The sequence below is a fragment of the Quercus lobata genome, chromosome 9, assembly GCF_001633185.2.
Source record: "Quercus lobata isolate SW786 chromosome 9, ValleyOak3.0 Primary Assembly, whole genome shotgun sequence".
In the NCBI taxonomy this organism is placed as follows: domain Eukaryota; kingdom Viridiplantae; phylum Streptophyta; class Magnoliopsida; order Fagales; family Fagaceae; genus Quercus; species Quercus lobata.
Window position 1 is genome coordinate 54,127,220 of NC_044912.1, and position 20,015 is coordinate 54,147,234.

The 20,015-nt window shown below is 33.1% G+C and overlaps 2 protein-coding genes across 3 annotated transcripts; both read right to left on the minus strand.

Annotated features, from left to right (window-relative positions):
- Positions 1-2,727: 2,727 nt before the first annotated feature.
- On the minus strand, positions 2,728-9,293 carry LOC115960489 (probable myosin-binding protein 6). Of its 2 annotated transcripts, none has more exons than XM_031079420.1 (5): positions 9,147-9,293; positions 8,939-9,043; positions 8,054-8,814; positions 6,397-7,760; positions 2,728-3,057 (listed from the first exon to the last, which is right to left on the minus strand). In XM_031079420.1, exons 3-4 carry the CDS (start codon positions 8,676-8,678, stop codon positions 6,490-6,492), a joined length of 1,896 nt encoding a protein of 631 aa, XP_030935280.1. In that variant the 5' UTR covers positions 8,679-8,814; positions 8,939-9,043; positions 9,147-9,293; the 3' UTR covers positions 2,728-3,057; positions 6,397-6,489. The 2 variants fall into 2 exon arrangements, with proteins under 2 accessions (XP_030935280.1, XP_030935281.1); XM_031079421.1 differs by having other exon boundaries at positions 9,143-9,293.
- Positions 9,294-12,996: 3,703 nt separating this feature from the next.
- LOC115960001 (probable metal-nicotianamine transporter YSL7) lies at positions 12,997-19,006 on the minus strand. The gene is made up of 6 exons (XM_031078694.1): positions 18,411-19,006; positions 15,217-15,371; positions 14,966-15,063; positions 14,745-14,879; positions 14,405-14,594; positions 12,997-14,324 (listed from the first exon to the last, which is right to left on the minus strand). Exons 1-6 carry the CDS (start codon positions 18,805-18,807, stop codon positions 13,212-13,214), a joined length of 2,088 nt encoding a protein of 695 aa, XP_030934554.1. The 5' UTR covers positions 18,808-19,006; the 3' UTR covers positions 12,997-13,211.
- Positions 19,007-20,015: the final 1,009 nt, after the last annotated feature.

Consider the following 20,015-nt stretch of genomic DNA (forward strand, 5'->3'; position numbering starts at 1 on the left):
GCTCCCCAGGATCCTTGGTCCATGGACTAGTTCCCCTTTTATCCTCGGACTTCTTACCTATGTGTCTATGAATCTCTTATCATCCTCAAACAAGGCCCAAGACCCAAAGGTGTGCTTGGATCATTTGCTCCCACATAAATAGTTGTAATCATCAAAATTACCAATGGAGACAAAGTTTTAGCAGCTAGAGGCCAAATTAGGAGTGAGATTTGACGAAAAAGTGAATCAACTAGAGGCTAGATGGGAGGCAAAAATCGAAGAAAGAACTTGAACAAAAATTTCAACAACTCAAAGGCATTTAGCATGGAGTAATGTTTTGTAATTTTCGAAAAAAATTTAGGATCTTTGTCGAAAGATTTCCTAACATTCTTATATTTGGTTGCAAATCACACAAGAGAATTAGATACTTCTGAATATCTGGATTATCGCTCAATCCTCTTCTTGTAAGAATGTAGATTTCTTTCAAAACAAATGGATATTTGCATTCTCATGTCTAGAAAAAAATTATTCATTTTTTTTTTTATAAATTGACAATTTTACCCATTCCTACTCACCCTTTAACCAATAGAAATAAAACTTAAAAAATGATAATTATAAATTGACAATTTAAAGAATTATTTTTGTATTATACATTCGAAAATGTTATACTATATTTTTATTGAATTTTCCATGATTTATACTAGTAGTTTATATTTTGTTTCTCATCATTTATTTCAAGGAAGATAAAAAAAAAAAAAAAAAAAAAAAATGATTCTATGTTTACAAACCAGAGGATATTTTGGGAAAAATAAAATTTTCTTATAAGATGCTTAGGAAAAAAACCAAATATAAGCATTTCATATTTTCAAGAATTTTATTAAATTTTAAACAAACCAAACATGGGAATAGTTACATTCTCACGCATCTAAATTGCCAAACATCATACTCTAAGGAATTTAGAGGTCGGGAGTAATATGGATTTGCCAAGCAAAACGCCTTTTCAGTTTCTTAAGCATCTGTCTAATTTACAAGGTGTTATACGTATACCAAATAGGTTGCAGAGAAACAATGCATTTGAATCTGACGTTGATCGAAAGGATCAAATGGAGTTGAGAATAATATTTTTGATTTATGACAAAACATTTACGAGAATAATATTATATATGAATTTCTTTCATTCTAGTGGTCATTCACTATCACATATATTATCTCTGATGCTGAATAATATTATACCATATATCAATAATATGAGTTTATCTGTCTTTCTTCTTAGTGTTTTACAATGAGAGTTTTTTTTTTTTTTTTTGGGGATAATTTTTATTAAGACGAGACGAGAGGGACTTTAGCACAAAGGGGACAAGTCCCTTAATGAAGCCGCCCCTAATGAAGTATGTGAAAAGTAAGAGATTTTCAACAAAAACCAAAAGTTGCACAAGCAATTGAAAAAAAAAAAAAAAAAAAAAAAAAAATCACAACCAAACGGACCCAAGAGAAGAAAAAAAGAAAAAGTTCACAAGTAATTCTAAAAGAAAAAAAATAGTATGTCAGAGTCAAAATATGAGTGAAGGTCCATAATCTTTTTTTTTTTTTTTTTTGATGGGAAGTCCATAATCTTATTGAAAGACAAGGACAAGGCCCATAATTTTTTTGAGTCTAAAAAACAATATCCCAAATATATATTATTGATTTTATTGGGATGGAAATCGTAGGTTTAATTTAATTTTAAATATTTTGAGCTTTTGTAAATCGAATAATAATTTCATATGTTTACTCAAAAAAAAAAAAAAAGTCATATATTTATCATTTCTCTCTCAAATATGTGGACCTTTCTTCTCAAAAGAGAAAAAGGAAAAAGAGAAAAGGGTGTGGAGTCAGAGTGGACCTCATGCTACTATATATTGTGAGAAAATGATGTAAATATGTAGGTGGAAGAACATTACATGGAAAATTAAAAATGTTGAAGAGTTTTTATGGTTGGTATGAAGAGTAGTTAGTTTTTGGATCAATGAAGAGTAGTTAGTTGAGAAAAGGGTATGATTAACATCACATGGTAGGGACTTTAATTAAAGGGGAGACTGGTTTGTCCTTTGATTAGGTTGTTGTTGGCATTATTAGATTAGATTAGATTAGGGTCATCCAATGTTACGAAATTTTTGTTTATAACATCATTATTTTTGTTTATTAAAAGATCCTTATATATTGAGGATTTTACTCAGATGCTCTCCATTTCATTTATAAGTATAGTTTACATTTTTTTTTTTTTTTTTTTGTGTGGATTTAACAATATATATTGTGTTAAAAGACTTTCTCAAAGGAAAATACTATCTTTTAGCCATTTCCTTTCTCTTTCCTTCCCGGCCTAAAACCAAAAGTAGTGATAGACTAGAGTAGAGTGGTCATTCCTAATCTCTAACTTTGCCTTCTGGTCATTCATTTGCTTTTTATCCAGTTCTTTTCTTTCTTCTGTCTTTCTATTATGTATAAATGGTATAGACAGAAGCCATATATAAGCTATTTCATTGGGGAGCAGCCAAGTCCACATAAACTTTAAAAAGTCACAATTTTCTTTTTAAATATCTTTCTTTACATGAAAAATTCTGAACATTATAATTACACCCAGTGCCTGCCTGCCTTGCCTTTTGGCCATAAAAATGATTGATACCAAATTATTTATCATTTTTCTCCCCTTCTTTGCCAAAGGCAAGGCAAGAAAAGGTGGGATGGATGTATCACTTTAAAATAAAATACAGCTTCAAACTTATTTTGCTTATATTATTATTATAGACTCAAACTTAAAAGTTTATTTACACTTTACAACACGCAAAAGACCATTGCATTCCAAAAGACTCTACAGTTCCATCTAAAATTTTCTGAGGATACACCTGCCCTAAAGCACAAGGAGATTCTGTACATAGCTCATAGCTGGTAACCAGGGATGGAGATAGGACTTCAAACGAGGGGCGCCAACCAAAAAAAAAAAAAAATCACCTGAAAACAGATACGTCTCTGCTGGTAAGGTAAGTATTGTACATGAGCTTCCCAGGACAAACTTGGGGAGCATCTTTTCTTGAAAATCACCTGAAAATAAACAATAATTAATATGGTAACACCCAACAAGAACATTTAGGACTAATTAAATGTAATGTGAAAAAGAGAGGTACTGTATTTGTAAAGAAAGGCTGCATATGTAATGCTTTATTTAATATGAGCAGCAGCAGCAGGTTCATTCCAGAATTAGGGGATATTACAATACAATGCAATAAATAAGACTTTAATTTTTACCATCTTTCAACAAGGACTACTTCACTAAAATATATAATATCCTTCACATTTTAACATATTTCCAAGAGAATAAAAATGACGTCCCGTCCTTCACCCACCAACTTGTATTTATCACAAAAAGATTCACAACCCATGCCACCAGAACTTATATTATGCTCAAGGACACAATATCAGCTACATAATTATTAGAAGAAAACTGTTTTAAAACTTTGTCATGCATGATACATATATAAGTTTATTTACGCAACAAGTAAAATATCATTTTCACTACAAGTACATGGTATACAATTACAAAAACTTGTTTTGAGAATGCTGATGTTAAACTGAACTGCTTAGATAATCAACCTATATTGATAATACAAGTCTTATGATCGTTAGTAGTTTTTCCAGATACTAACCAACTACATCAATTAAATAATCCTGCAGTTCAAGACTAAGTTTAACGTCAAAATCATGTGATAAGTTAAGCCTGATAGTTTACCAGAGTTGTTAAAACAAATTATATGGGACAAGCATGAAGGCCAAGAAATGCTTAGTAAATCACCTTACAATTATTTACTCTGTCACTTTTTGTTGGTCATGTTTAGAGAATTTAAAACATCATATAATGCATATCTTTCAAATAAAAAAGTATTATGTTTCCAAATTTACCCTCTTTAGTTTCAAATTTTAAACTCAAATTAATAAATCTATACTATTTATAAAGGATTCCCCATTTGGACTGGACTTTTATGTGATTAAAAAATACCGCTAAACCTTAGTTTGACAGGGAGAAAACTTGAGGACAACCCGGTAAAAATATATCTCCAACTCCACTTAAAATGCCTATAAAATAGGATACTTTTCTACTAATCCATGTCTTTGAAACAAACTTATCCATTTTTTTTTTTAAAAAGGGAAACTATGACACTAGACCAAAAAAAGAGGCTACTATATACATATATATATATATATATATATATATGTATATATAAGCAGAGACCTCATGTTGGAGAGTTCTGCCATGTGTTTGGATGAGTAGTTTTTCATTTATTCTTTCATCTCCATATTTTTATCAATGATCAATTTAAGCTATAAATGCAGAAGATTAAACAATTCTGGTTCCACTCCCTTTTCCAATTTCTTGAACTCTCACTTTTAATTTTATAAATTTCAGAAATGTAAAGTTTTAACCATTCAATGTTAGTTTTTCATGTTATTTTATATATTCCAATTTCACAAAATATCAAAGGGCCAAAAGAAAAGTAGGGAGAGAGAGAGAGGGAGAGAGAGCCAAATACGTAGAATAAGAAATCAGTGTTAAGAAGAGTATGAGATTAGCTTTGGTTTTAGGTGCATATGATCTAAACTTTTCAACAACATTGTCAAAGCTTGATACAATGCTTTAGCAACATTTAGGGTTTCTAAAAGGTATGTTTGGAAAAGACATAGAGTCTTTATCTGTGTTATTTGTGTTTATTTAGTATATTTTTGGGAAGTGTTTAATCTTTGTAAGTGAATGAGGTACTCAAATGTATGTAAAATTAAACTTAAGATATGAAATAGCATATTTTTATTTTTTTCTCTATTCAATTGTTGTTATATTTTTAAGTCTCTTGACAAAGTATATTTAATTTTACAAATGAAAGATTATAAACCTTAAATCTTTGATTTTCAGCCTTTAAAACTTCACTTTTATTTTGAAATACTCCTAGGAAAAATATAAAGAAATAATAAGAGGTTTCATATTGAAAAGGTCAAACGTAAGAACGAAATATACATGTATGCCAGATAAAATAAAGTAAAAATCAATAGGCATGTGGTGACATTTTTAGGGCCTAATTAATTATGATTACTTATGAACATGCTGGATTACAAATTTTTGCTTCATTATTTTAGTGACATATAATACATAATCGAAATTAATTTCCCAAACATTATAATACATATAAGTATTATAAAATAACTAATAATGAACACGCGCGTTGCATGGGATATCTGCTAGTAAAGTTAATTAATGAAGTGTGTTCTTGGACATTAACATTTTCTAGAAAATAAATAATTTTCTATAAAGTATTTTTTAGAAAACTATATCATTTTCCTATGTTTGGTAGCAACCTTAAAATGCGTTGGAAAACTATCTTTTAACTTCCCTTATATAGCTAGGTGAGAGATTTTTCTAGAAAATTTTTGTAAAAAACAACTCTATCTCACGTCAAACTAAATAAAGGAAGTCAAGATATAGTTTTCCTTGGACCCATCTTTTCCTAATATCACCAAATATAGGAAAATACGAAAAACTATTTTTACATACATAAAATTAGGAACGTTCAATTATTGTATGCATTGACTTTTAAAAAACAAACATATTTAGGGTCATTCCAAAATGGAATAGAAGACCAACAAAAAAGGATAGATGAAGAATACAGGAGAAGGCTAGATGCCTCAATGCCGAGAACTAAGCCCTGAAGAAATCTACTTACAATGGCAAGAACAGACACCAGTTAACAAATGCTAACATGCAGAAAGGCCAAACTTCTCAGTGAATGAGCATTAGGCCCTAAATCAACTCATCAACAACAGAAAGAACAGAAATTTCAAATACATTTGACATTTTTATGCCATTTGGTGGCTTGGACCAAGTGGTAATCAGGTAATCATTGTGGCACAAATAGTGAAAGTATAAAAGCTAAGCCCTAAATCAAATCCCAAAATTTTGGGTTCGGCTTACTGTTTGGAAACTAAAAGGAAGACAATTACTATCATGGTAAGTAGCACCCACAGACGAGTAAGTGTTAATTGCAATGTATTGTAATAGCTATTCTGGAACTGTGATTATGAACTATATAACCTGGACAATTCTATGTTGGGGAAACTTCATAATTCTTATGTGCACCTACTCATATGATTTTGTTCAAACTCCATGTGAATATTCTTCTAAACTTTATAATGCTGTATCAAACAACAATACTCATGTCTGCATTATTCCTATATAAGATACAACCAACCCAATCATTTTCAGTGTTAAAAAGAGACAAAATCAGAGGACAATAACTGTAAGAGCAGATGACAAGGACCAGAGAAATCTAACACACACTAGAATATAAACATTTATCCTACATGTCATAAAAATGCAGTTAATGGTAAACAACCCACCTTAGAGGATGAATGGGAAAAGGAAGCCTGCTGCATGGGATCTCTAAACCGTTTGAATTTCTCAAAGCAGGCTTGATATCTCCTTCAGAAGTTTCAATTGTCCTTTTCCCCATCCCCATTCTCTAAATAGAAAGTCAACTCCTCTTTTTCCTCTTGGAGTACTCGTAGCCTTTCTGTGAGCCGTTCAATCCCAATGTCAAGTTTCGACTTCTCGTCAGAAAGCAAGCTTTTGCATTGTGAGTGACTCAACACTGAAAACTTATCACTCATATCAAAACTACCTTTATGAATGTTAGGCTCAGTTACTGTCCTGCTTATGATTGGATGATCACTTAATGTCTCCCTCGTCCAGTCCCCAGATGGTCCCAGTGGCACAGCACAATCTTTGGGTTCATCAACAACATTTCTAATTGATGACCCACTTTGATCTTTCAAAGTTTCATTTTTATCATCAACGACATGAACATCATAAACAACCGGTTCTGTATTGGGCATAGAACAATGGTGATTGCTGCCTGCTTGATCCTTATCATTCTGATATTTCCTGAGCTCCTCACCATCAAAAGAAAAATTTGTGTCAATGCCATTGCAAATTTGGGTTACCTCACTTGTCATTTCTTGGCATTCTATGCTATTATCCATATTTTCATTTTCTTTACCTGCGAAAAAGACATTTTTCTCAAGAAGGCTATATCCTTGAATTTGACTTTGTTTCTCAACTAAAGGAGCCTCATAATTTGAAGACCAATTTGCTCTGTTTCCCACTTTCTTACCAATCAACATATTATTCTCAGTCTGCAGCATTGGTTGTTTATTGTCAGTAAAATCAAGGGAAGATGAAGGTCTTTGTCCCCAATTATCCATCTCATCATTTATATCACCTGTTGGCATCTCATTTTCTAAAAGACTCATATGCCTGTACTCTTCAATTTTCTTCTCCAAAAAATAATTCTCTATCTCCCTCCTAACAAGGATCTCTTTCAAAATATTCATCTCTTCTTCGTCATAATCACACTTTTCTTCTATCATCCTTTGGTACTGCCTCAATTCCATTTCTACTGATGCCTTATCCTGGTGCAAACGTGATATCATGGACATCGCTTCATCGGCAGCACTTGCAGCAGCTGCTCTTTCTTTTTCCAGTTCTAGGATAAGAGCAGCATGAGCAGCTTTCTCTTCTTCAAGAGCTAGTTCCAACATTCTGATATTATACGCTTCATTTCTAACAATTTCCATATTGTCTGGAGCATTAGTTATGTATGTTGCAACTGAAGATGATGTGCCCTCATCACATGATCCACTCAATTCAAAACTATGCTGGTTTCTTTCCCCCACTTCCATGCTAATAGGTCCAATTATTTCACCTAAGTGGCATAAAATATCAGCAAGCATGCTACAATATTTAATATGTCTAGCCTAATTAAAGTTAGAGCTTCAAATGTAATCAAAATTCAATTTTCAACATTTTGAAGTTTTTTGACCTTTTGTACAAAAAGATCGACAGATGAACAGAACCTAAAATATTGTTTCTTATCCAAATAGATTTAAATTGAAGTCCGAAACTCTTATAGTAGTCAATATCCTTGTTTAGTATTGCATTAAATAGTCATATCACATTAAGGACTGACAAGTGACAAGTTTAAATCATTTCACTCACCTGGAAAATCATCTTCTCTCACAGGTTCACAACCTAAGCTTTCACTGTCTTTGCCTCTCATTTCACTGCCATCATATGGAAAGTTTGCAGCAATAACTGACCGCGAATCATCATTAGGCAAAATAGAAGAGAATTTTCTGTTGCCAAGACCGGCTTTCCTTCGTCGCCGAGTTCCATGCATTTTCTTCAGATCCAAAACCCTCTTCCCCTTGGCGACACAGTTTTGCAATAGTGGACTATGAAATGACGAACTGCAAGACGCTTCACCCTCTAATTCAAGAACCCCATTTTCACAACTTCCCTTTATGACCAACTTCCTATCTAAACTGCATCCTTGATTCTTAAAATCGAAAGGTAACTTGCTCAATGTAGAGTTCAAAACAGAACAGATAATCGCTGTTGGCCAATGAAAGAGCAAAGTGTGCCAGCACAAATTGCTATTTTTATAACCAAAAACCCCATTACAAGGACATGGCAGATACAGTCCAAAAAGGCTCAAAAATTTGGAGGTGAAAAACACATAAACTGATACACACAGCAGGAAATAAGCCAGAGAAAGGTGAAGAAAGGCTGCTATAAGGCCACCAAAAGTCCATGAATGAACTGTTTGGATTCGAAAATCCATTGTTTGTTGAAAATCTCAAAACCCCAAGGATTTCCAGAGAATAAAAACAAGAAGTAATTGATCATAACAACACATTTGGAGAAGTAGAACCTGAATACCCACCAACAAGCAAATTGAGCAGGAAACAACAAATACCCTGTAAGCAAAATGCAATATAATAATATATATTCATCAGAAATGACAAATTAGAAAACATGGTTGAAGAGGTTAGCTTAGTTAATAAGGAAAGGAAGTAAAAAAGAGAAGAAGAAGTGAAAAACCTGGAACTAGAAGTGAAGTTGAAACCCCATAAAGAAAGGATCTTGAGATGAGATAAGATTGATTATAGCTACCGACTTCCTTCTTCCTCGCGTGGGCGTGGCGTACTGTTATTATTATTATTTCACAGCAAAAAGAAAAGAGTAAAGACAACTCAACTCAACACAACACAACACAATATTCATAAATCATAGTAATACACATACATACAGGTACTTCACGGCTTTCTAGTTTCTTCATCAGAGAAGTTGAAATGGGAATTTGTATATATACACGTGCTATCACTTCCCACAGTTTCCACTTCTCACGAGGGACATCTCTCATTTTCAACTCGAAACCAAGCCCATGTTATTCCCAATCCGGTCTCTCTAATTGTTGCTTCTTTACTTTATTTTAGAATGTTTTAAATTATACCCATTCTTTAAAAAAAAAAAGTAATTAAATAAATTTTCTAACTTACCATTTACTTTATTTAAAAAATTCAATACTATTTTTTACTACTAAAGCTTAAATTCATAATGATGTATTTGAAAACTTATACTTCTTAAAGTAAAAGGCAGTAAATTAAATGATTTTTCTTGAAAAAGTTGAGTTTTTAAAACATGACCGAGTACCATGATAGGAGAGAGTGAAATAAGCCAGACTACAAGTTGGCTCAATTTGCTAGAAATATCCCTGATTACATTACCTATGTAGAGGAATCTTCTAATATTATTTCTTCTGAATTATTTTTGATGTAGAAGTAGAACACATTTGATTTATGAGTGAATTTTGAAATATTCCCATATAAAAAAAAGGCAGTAATGTTTTGTGACTATCATCATTCATTTTTTTGAGTAATGCCACAAACACATTATTTTCACACAACATTTTCTATAATAGTTTGAAATTTTGAATTGATAGATTTTTTATCTATTGATTTTAATATGAGCTTACAACTTACACCACTTTATCATCAATTACTAATAACTTGTCATTTCAACAATTGCGCAATATTGTTTGAAAATTATTGTGGCTCTAAATTTATTGTTCCTAGTCTAAACAAGGTTGGAGAAACAATAATACTATAAATGATTTAATTAATAATCGATTATTTAATGTAAATATAATTAGAATAAATTTATATAGCAATTCTATCTTATTTTGAGATGTTTTCAGATATTTTGAAGAGAATTTATTGATTCTGATCTAAAAAAGAGGGTTATAGAAGCTTACTTTTTACTCCTTAAATTGTAATAACTACTACTACTTTATAACATATACATGGGTATAATTAAAACCAAACTCAATTTACACACATTTATTCTTTGAATTTGCCAACCATCATTTGACCCGCCGCCAATAAGAAGAAGAAAAAATTAAAAAGATAAGAACCTAAAACAATAAAAGGAATTAACGAAGGAGAGAGCCCAGCATTCTGATTCATACAACCACATTATTCCCACTTTGATTAAATGCCTCGTTTGCTCACCTGTCTCTTTCTTTTAATGGACGTATCAATTTTGGCCAGAAGAAGTATATCATAATATCAATAACATCAACATCAACATCCCAAAAAAAAAAAAAAAAAAAAAATCACACGTACAGCATAAGGTAAAATTCACAAAAAGACAAAGAAGAAAAAGAAGAGAAGATATCAACACGTTTCATTTGTTGGGCTAATCTTTTGATCACGAATTATATATCATGGTATTTTCTAAAAATATAGAGAAATTCTGATAATTTCTTCTTTTGTTGGTAGAGAACATCTATTTGTGAATTAGCAACTCTTAGTTGCCTTAATTAATGTGGATTTTAATTAGTTCAACCGATAAAGTATCCGATGATTGAATAAGAGATTTAAATAAATTTTAATGTGTGACTTCAGTTAAGAACTAAATAAATAAATAAAACAAATCATAAATCCATCTAGATGTTATTGCAAGTCCAACTTTAAAGAAATAAAAGAGAATGATATGGTAGGAATCATTCTTCATCTAGAATTTCAAAGATGAATGTGTGAGATAGAGGATTTAACAAATGACTTTACTTATATTTTTAAGTAAAAAATCCTTAATAATTACAAAAGAAATCAAAACAGATCAAGCTCGTCAAAGCTGAGAATTTCCAATTTGACTAGTTTTAACCGAACCTTTTTGACCATTTTTTATTCTCCCGAATTTTAATATGGACCAGATTAATCTAAGCTCCAATTCATAGTTAATAAGATAAGTAATTGATCGTACTAATCTTCTTGTAAGTCCTATGCACTTATTTTCTTTATTCATTAATTAATAAAATAAAATAAAATAAAACCCATAAAAGAATTGGTTCCAATTTGTACATGAATGTCATGAACTGCAGAAGAATGAATATTCGATTAACTTATCCAATAAGTTGATTCCCATGCAACCTTTAGCTACGAAGTATATATATATATAGTATACCGTATATCATAGGGAGAGAATAATTAGAGTAAGTGGTAGGACTTAAATGATAAGTAATTTTTAAGTACTTTCAGAGGACGGTAAGGTTAACTATAAATGTGAGAAAAAAAAGTACTATTTCATTATACTTTGCAAGTACCTAAAAGTTTTTCATGATAGCTCAAATGATATATTCAAAGAAATGCAGTATTTATTTTCTATTGATTGCAATCCATCAAATGATCAAATATTTGATAATTGTGGCCATAAATAATTGTATTTCACTATACTTTGTGGCTACCTAAAAGTTTTTCATGATGGTTCAGATGATTTATTCAAAGGAATGCAGTATTTATTTTCCATTGATTGCAATCCATCAAATGATCAAATATTTGATAATTGTGGCCATAAATGCTTGTATGTGCAGTGTTGACATTAGCATTTATTGTGTTACCAAAATTTCACCGGACCAACCAACTCCAGCCTCCAACCTCCATGGCTCCACCTACGCAACACTGTGACTGCCACCACAATGTCTCCACCCCTTCACAAGACACGCTTCATGTTATCTCACCTCCAGGCTCCAACTCTTTATCCACTTCATCAATTACACCTAATCTCCAATGCCAACTGAGAATGTCAACAAGGCAACAACTCTGTTGGCATTTTGGATTGGATTGAATTTTGTTAGAATTTATAACAAATTATCTGTGTAAAACTGTGTAAGTGACTTCCCTTTTTTTTATAGGTATACAAGTAATAAAACAACAGTATAATGGGCTTAATACTTGTTGGGCTTATACACTAACGACTCCCTTCGAAATTCAAGGTGGAGAATGAAAGACCAACTTGAATTTGGAAATAAGAACATTCTCGGGATGTGACTTGGTAATAATGTTTGCAAGTTGATGTTGACAAGATGACAATTAATATCAATGTGCCGTTAGTGAATTTCATACCTTAATTGTGTAGATTTGCTTGGTTCATAAGTGATACAAGGAGTCCTAATTGTTATATTAATCTAGTTCTTTTGGAGTATAACGCAAGTGTGACTAGCGCTTTTCATATATCCTCTTAAAGTTGGAATTTAAATATTACGATTTTATAAATAAACACATACTCAAATTACTCATCTTGTGAACTTAGCATTACTGCTAATAATTTTCTGCTTAATATTCATTAGATTGCTATTATCAAACGTAGGCTTTATAACAAAACTAACAGAGTATTATTATTCAAAACTAACAACTAATACTCATCCAAATCTAATAAGACTTCTAATTAGTTAAGGCTATTGCTGCCATCTTTAACTTATCCCAAGCAATTTCATGTCATCCGTAACAATATTTTACTCTATTTATATTTTCCAGCCGTCAAATTCTTCAACTAATTCTTACACTGTCAAATTCTTCAAGCAACTCTCATCTTTGCCTAGAGAGATGATGCAAATGCATCCCCACGAAGTTTCACAAAATATCAATTCTCAGTTACACTAACAGCATAATCTGTACCAGCCATAACATTAGTGTTTAAAATTTTTCTCTGTAAGACAAAGCCACCTAGGGAGACGTGGTGGAAAAACAGGGATATGTAAGCAGCAAAGAAAACAAGTAATCCAATATTTCAGAAAAAATATTCACATCTGCCCGCAAGGGAGAGAGAAAAAGAGATGAAGTAAAAATTTACCTTCCTGGTAATAAAATCTGGTAAAAACATACATAATCTTATGATCACATTTATGGTTGCTTTGCTATACCTATTCTTGTCTTCACAACAGAAATTAAAGCTAAAAAAAATTCAGTGTTATTTTACAAGTCCTTGGATGCATCAGGTTGACTGCACATTCATTTCTTATATACTAAACTTAGCCCTATGATCCTAAGAATGCATCAACCTTAGCATTATTCCCTCTTGACAGAAACTTCATACAAATTGGTGGCTTGACCCCAGCCAGAGCAAGGATAGAAGCAGGCAAAGTCCATATCCCATCCCCACATATCAAACCAGAGGCTACCGCAGGTGCTAAAGCATCTGCCTTGGCCTTGTTTATTTTTTCCCACACAAACAATATTAAGCTTCCAAGACACATATCAATGGCAAAATATGATCCTATATAGAAAGGTATTGCCATTGCCATTGGAAGTGGAATGAACCGTCCCCACTTTTTACCCACCAAATCTTTAATCAAATTGATCAGAATGGCTGCACCAAAGAACACATAACAGAGTATAAGGCAATTCTTTGGCAGACTTGAGAAGCCTTTTACCCCCAACAAAACCATGTTGCGGTACACAACAGCATAAGGAGCAGGGTACTGACTCTCAGGTTGCCCAAGGTCATCAAAGGCCTTGTAAAATAGCCAAAACACACAAGGGGAAATCACACAGCCCATTGCTGTGCCGATTATTTGGCTCACAAACATAGAACGGGGTGAAGCCAGTGTCAAGTAGCCAGTCTTGAAATCCTGCATTAAGTCAGAGGCTGTCGAGACAATGTTCATCATTACTCCACAAGCTGCCAGGCCTGCAAGAACTCCACCATGTGCGGCACCCGCCCATGCTCCAATAATAAAGATGGCAAGCTTTCCGTATGTGGATGCAAGGGACCAATCAGTGAGCCCACAACCATATGCATTACAGAAAGCCAATGCGGGTGCGAATGTGTAGATGACCAATATGTAATACCATTTGAGTTGGTGAAAGATATGTGGAAGAGTGGCCATAGAGATGGCAGCAATAGCAACATAGCCTCCAACGGCAAACATTATTGGAATTTGATCTTTGAGAAAGAGTTGGGTCCGTCGCTTGTCATCATATGAGAGCTGAGACTGAGAGCTCACATCAGAAGAATGGTCTGCAACAGGGATTTCAGAGCTCAAATCTTTGTACCGGAGCTGATGAAACAAACCTAAGAGGGTTCGACTCAGAACCTTGAGGAAGTTATATAGACCATCTCCCAGGATCATGGCTATGGCAATAAATACCTGTATAAAGCTATAATAAATTAATTTTTTCAATAAATAAAAAAGCCTTCATGAAATTGTCTCTTTGAGTGGGAATTTACCCTGTAACCTTGAATACCACTGAAGCTGCCTGGGCTGAGGTCTGCAGGATACCAGTCACCTTTTCTATCTTCTATGAGGGGCCACATCAGACCCCAAGAAATAATCCCTCCAAGCAGAACTGATATATTTACAATATAGGGGCAAATCATTCCTACACCAACATATGTTGCTGAGAAATCAAAAAAAAATCTGCAGATAATCACAAATTAGTATTAGCCAAAACATTCATAAAGAATAGGGCTTAGTTGAAGCAAAAAGCCTACTAATGCAATTTATTCTTTGCATAAAGTAAAATGAACTTTTTATTAAAAGGAAAGTGGAGGGTAGCTATTGATTTACTTGTTATCAAATGCTTTAAGCCCTAATGAAGGAAAACTTGCAAACCCACAATTATCTCCAGCAGTATAGAACCATTGAAAGAAACCCCATAAAAAGCTGAAGGTGAAAAATTTGCCCAACTCTCTCACTTGTTTCCTGGAAAAGTAGAATCATCGAAGAAAGATATTGTAAATTTTCATTTCGCATTTAACTAGAAGCCATTAAGTGCCACACTGCCTTACTTTGCTAGCTTGGCTCCTTGAGGTGTGTGGAAGCTGTTGATAAGATGAGCAGTTGCAGTACCACTTGGATACGTCAGTCTGAAGTCTATTATCATAATCTGACACCAACCGTAATCCACATCATTGAAGAAAAATAAGCACTATGACAAAGTTTACTTGTGTTCAATGAACTTATTTCCAAGGTTGTTTTTCTTTTTTCCCCATCAATGAAAATTGTATATTCACTGAACATGCACAAATATTGTGCTTACCTTTCGAAGAGGCACCACTGAGAAGAGTCCAAGAAAGCTGGCTATAAAGAGAAAGCCGATGATCCATCCCAAAGATAGTTTTTTGAAGTCAAGTGTATCTGTTGATTGTTTGGCTATACGTTCACTCATTGCAAAGAGGTAGCTTCCAAAACCTCCTGTCAGTACATATCAATTTAAAGATAGAATTTTCAGTCTACCAGGAACAGTCAAGTTCGATAAAAATGTTATTGATTCTAAATTATACAAAATAATTTTTGTTCGTCGTATAGATTGGGTCATATTTTCATCATGAAACATGTTTAGAAACTTCACACAACAAAACTTGGAGTTTTGGTGCAACACTCCACTTTCCAGATGTTATATAGACAAGTTAAACATATCTTTGTACAAGAAAAAAAATAGAAGGAAAAATTAAATCTCATATATATCTAAGGAGTCACCATATATTACATAGGTTATTGACACAACTTTTATTTTTGGATAAACAGTACCCAAGTTGAAAGTATTAGGACTTAAAAAATTGGAGTGCCTATGTTGATTATGGACTTACAAGATCAGAGAACTCTAATGCAATGATAGAAAAAGGGGCCACCAGTTGCCACAGAAAAACAACTGAGCTTAGGCTTCATTAAATTTATGCTGAGATGTGTACTAAGCTACTAAATAATGCAGGTCTGCCAGACACAAAAAAAAAGCTCAAATTTGTCAAGCCTATTCAAATGAAACTTGCAAGGGCAAGTGGGGATTTGATTAAAGGTGTTAACCACTATTTTTAAAATTCAACCAAGCTGAAACATCCCAATGATATATTTAACTAGCCTTATTTACACCCTCACTTTCACTGAAGTTAAAAATTTCAGCTCTTTGTATATTATAAAAATAATTTTGATTAGCGCAGGATATATTTTACATGTTAAGACTTAAAAAAAAGCACATCTTAATGTGGAAATGAAAAATGCAAAAGGGGAAATAAAGTGTATTAGAATGAACTACTTGTCATGAAAGATTGATAGGTGTTTCTTACAAAGCTCTTCAACTATAAAAGAGCAATATGTTTGTACTTCCCCAGAGTAATTTTTGAGGGTGATTCAAAAAATTTTATTGTCTTTTTTATTTTAGGAGGTACACACTCCAACTGGAAAGTGCAAGGCCTAATTTAGGATATAATCAATCTCTCACATTCTTTTGAGTCTTGTATTTTTGTTTGGGTCCTCAGAGATGTATTGGCTCACGCCTTGTGTAAGTGGGCAGTGACAAACTCTTTTGCTGGCTTTGTCGTGAACCCCTCCTGAGCTGCCAGATTTTGGAAAGCTTTGCGTATGGATTGCCCACTGTATTACTTCGTTTTGTTTTCTAATACAATTCAGTTATTTTACCCAAAAAAAAGAAAAAGAAAAAGAGAGTAGCAAATAACTTCTGCCTGTCTCTCAAACCACAAATACAAGATCATGGTCAGTGGGAACCAAGATGAGGACTAAAATGGCCTATGGATAACAATGAACCTTTTAAGAATATGTACAAAGGAAGATTACATGCTTTTTCCTACTTAAATTTTTTTCTCCCCTCATTTTATCATAGTTTTTCCATATGCTCTTCTTATTTTATTTATTTGTTTGTTTATGGGTGAACTAGAATCTTTCTTCTAAGTTACAAAAAAATTTAGTTTTTTGTGCATGATTTGGAGGTAAGATTATGGAAGCATGTGCCATTTCACTGTCCACATGCATCATCCTATGAAAAGAGACAAGATAAAACCGGACAATTATGGAGCTTATTAGAAAAAAAGGACTTTCATGCCACTTGTTCTATATAATACTATACTATGTGGGTGGCACATTACATAAGATAAAACTTTCAGTTGCTTTCCTTTTAACAAAACTAATAGAAACACATTGGCACACTTCAATATTTATTACTATGATGGGTGGAACTTTTTTTTTCCCCTTCATCAAAACTAATAGAGATATTTTGGCTAGGATGGACTTTATTTTTTATATGAGATAATAAGATTTAAAACTATGAGGTTTGCTATGTGATTAGAGATTTCATTGATTAAACTAAGAATAAAGTTTAGCTACAAAATCGGTTGTAGTTTTAGGCTACAAACTCGCTCAATATCTTTTTATTGGAGGTGAATTTTGACAAATTCACCATTGGATTACATCTTCTTCTTATATCCTCCATATTTGCAAAATTTCAAAAAACTTAAAGGTCAATAGCTATGTCATCAATAAATTTTTAAATTACAAGTTTTTATAATTTAAAATTATGCATAAAATATAAGTTTATAGATTATATAATAAATAATATTCGATTGACATAAAATTTGACATGTGTATTAAAAGTATAAAGAATATGCAATTCAATGGTTAGATTTTCAAAAATATACAGTAATATTTATTTTGTAGCGTAAGGCTACAACGAATTTTGTAGCTATAATTAGACCCACTGAAATATTCTCTTTTAGGAGTGGAAAAGGAAAGGTTTGATGATATGCGTTTGTTTTTTCCTAGGAATCATCAATTTTTTAAAAAAGTGGAAGCCGATTTTTTTGACTCCTTAATTATATAAAATCAAAATATGTCCAAAAATCAGTGATATGTGAGTCTCTAACGCCGTCCAGAGATTCCTGATACTGATAAGTATGAAAAGTGACAGGCAAAAAAATGTTTGACTTATAAAAAGGAAGATAGTTGTATTTTCAATCTATGTTGATAATTCTCAAACACTATAGATGACAAGCTCTTTGGCAATTGGCGGTCACTATGACTAACAAAGTAAAAGTCAGATTTATGCTTAGTATATAGATATGTCAAAATTAAAAAGGAAAAAATAAAAATAAATGGGGAAGAAGAATATAATCTGATTCAAGGATTTTAGCCATAGATCAAGTGTGCAATAAATTTGTTAATTCAATGGTTTTGCCCACACATATTCTCAAAACCCTTCGTTACTTAAAATTTATTTAACTCGTATTATTCAATGAACAAATCAAAATTCCTACCCTACTCTATATTTTTTCTTTCTTAATGACTGATTTTCGACTAAAACCGGTGAAGTGTCAGTTTTAGTGGAAGAGGCATTGCCATCACACAAAAACCCGACGTCTAAATAATCCATTTAATTTATTTCAGAAATAATATCAAAACAAGAAAGTAAAGTAGTTGTGAAGGGTAAAAGAAAAGAAAGCATACCACTAAAGGCGATTCCGGAGGAGGCAACAACACAGGTCTGGATAACAGTGTTTTCTTGCCTTGTAAAGGGCTGTCTCAAAAGGCCAGACTTGTGAAGTAACTTGGTCCAAGTCTTGACGAAGAAGAAGCCCAAGAGTCCAGCAGAGACATTGAGAGAAGGTATAATACCTGTGGTGAGATTGAGTTTCATGACTATGATGCTGAACAGTATGCTCAACGCAAAGCTCACCACAAAGGCTCTCACTGTCAGCTGCTTTCTCCATGATGGAACTTCTTGGTTCTCAAATATCCTCTCCACTGACAACTCTTCTTCTTTCAGCTGCTTCTTCTTCTCCCCCTCATCCTGGTTGTGATTTTCTGGATCAACACCATTCTCCTCCCTCTCATTTTTACCCATAACTTCTTTCCCTTTTTATGGGTTAGAATCTCAACTCTCAAGTATGTGAATGGATCTAAAATAAAGCTGCTGGTGGTGCTTTATAATGGAATTATTTCATTAGGAACTTTTAGAGACCAACAATTGAGGTTGTTGTTCTTATTAAGATCACGAGCGTGAAGAAAAAGTAGATATTTATGGGGAAGTATGAACACGAGGTAGCGTCCAAGCGAGACCGACGGCCATCAATTAATGCAAGTTGTGTGTTGGGACTGAATTGACTTTAACGCTTGTCTATAAATCCAATACAAATATTGTCCCATTTTTTTTGAATTTGTATGTCACATTTTGACCATGTATTTATTAATCTAAAATGCAAAATTCACCATTTTAAATTTTACCATTTGTTATTTCAGCCATTTAAGTTTACATTTTATCATTTCAGTCATCTAAGTTTCAATCCTTCTCAATTGAGTCTTCCGTTAATATTCTGTCTATCACTACCATTAATTTGTCCAAAAATGATGTCGTTTTGCCCCTTATTGAACATTTAATTTATATTTAATTATTTATTTCTTAATTAAAAAACGTTAATAAAAAAAAAAAAAAAAACCAGTCCATCCCCTATCTGAAGAACATGAACCATCCAAAGAATAAGAAGGAGAAACCCCACTACCCACTCCTGCCTAATTGCCTAACCCATCAATAATTGAGATCGAGAGGGAGAAAGTGAGATCCAGAGGGAGAAAAAGAGATCGACAGACCGAGAGGTCAAGAGATCGAGAAGGAGAGAAGGTACTTGGTAGCTTGCCTCAGGCCAATCCTCGGCGCTTCGCTCCAGGAGATGTACTTGACTCCAGCCAAAATACCTCCTCTCCCTCTCGGTCTCTCAATGCGGCGCCTGTGTTCTCAGCCACTAGAGTCACGGACCATGAGGTTAGAGAACCTTGGGTGCTTGAGCATCACTGAGTTGAGTACCTGGGTTTAGTCTGGGTTTATGGGGTTCTTTAACTCGATTTCACAGTTGATTCCTTGGTTTATTTCAGGTTGGAGGAAGAGTCTTTCTGCTGGCTGAATGTTGGCTAAAAATTGGATTCTTATGGCTAGATTGCTGAATAAATATATTGCTTTAAATTCATACAGATTGTTAGATTGATCGTTGCTCATTCTCTCTCAATTGCGTGCTATAGTCCACCCCCTCAATCTTTGCCTTTTTTCAACGCCACCAC

Bases quoted from the DNA above. Each gene is read 5' to 3' on its own strand.
- LOC115960489 (XM_031079420.1), bottom strand. From the start codon at position 8,678: ATGGATTTTCGAATCCAAACAGTTCATTCATGGACTTTTGGTGGCCTT. The intron at 7,761-8,053 runs GTGAGTGAAATG...TATGCCACTTAG, and splicing joins GAGAGAAGATGATTTTCCAG to GTGAAATAATTGGACCTATT.
- LOC115960001 (XM_031078694.1), bottom strand. From the start codon at position 18,807: ATGGGTAAAAATGAGAGGGAGGAGAATGGTGTTGATCCAGAAAATCAC. The intron at 14,880-14,965 runs GTAAGGCAGTGT...CTACTTTTCCAG, and splicing joins CAAGGAGCCAAGCTAGCAAA to GAAACAAGTGAGAGAGTTGG. The intron at 14,325-14,404 runs GTAAATTCCCAC...AGCTTTATACAG, and splicing joins GTGGTATTCAAGGTTACAGG to GTATTTATTGCCATAGCCAT.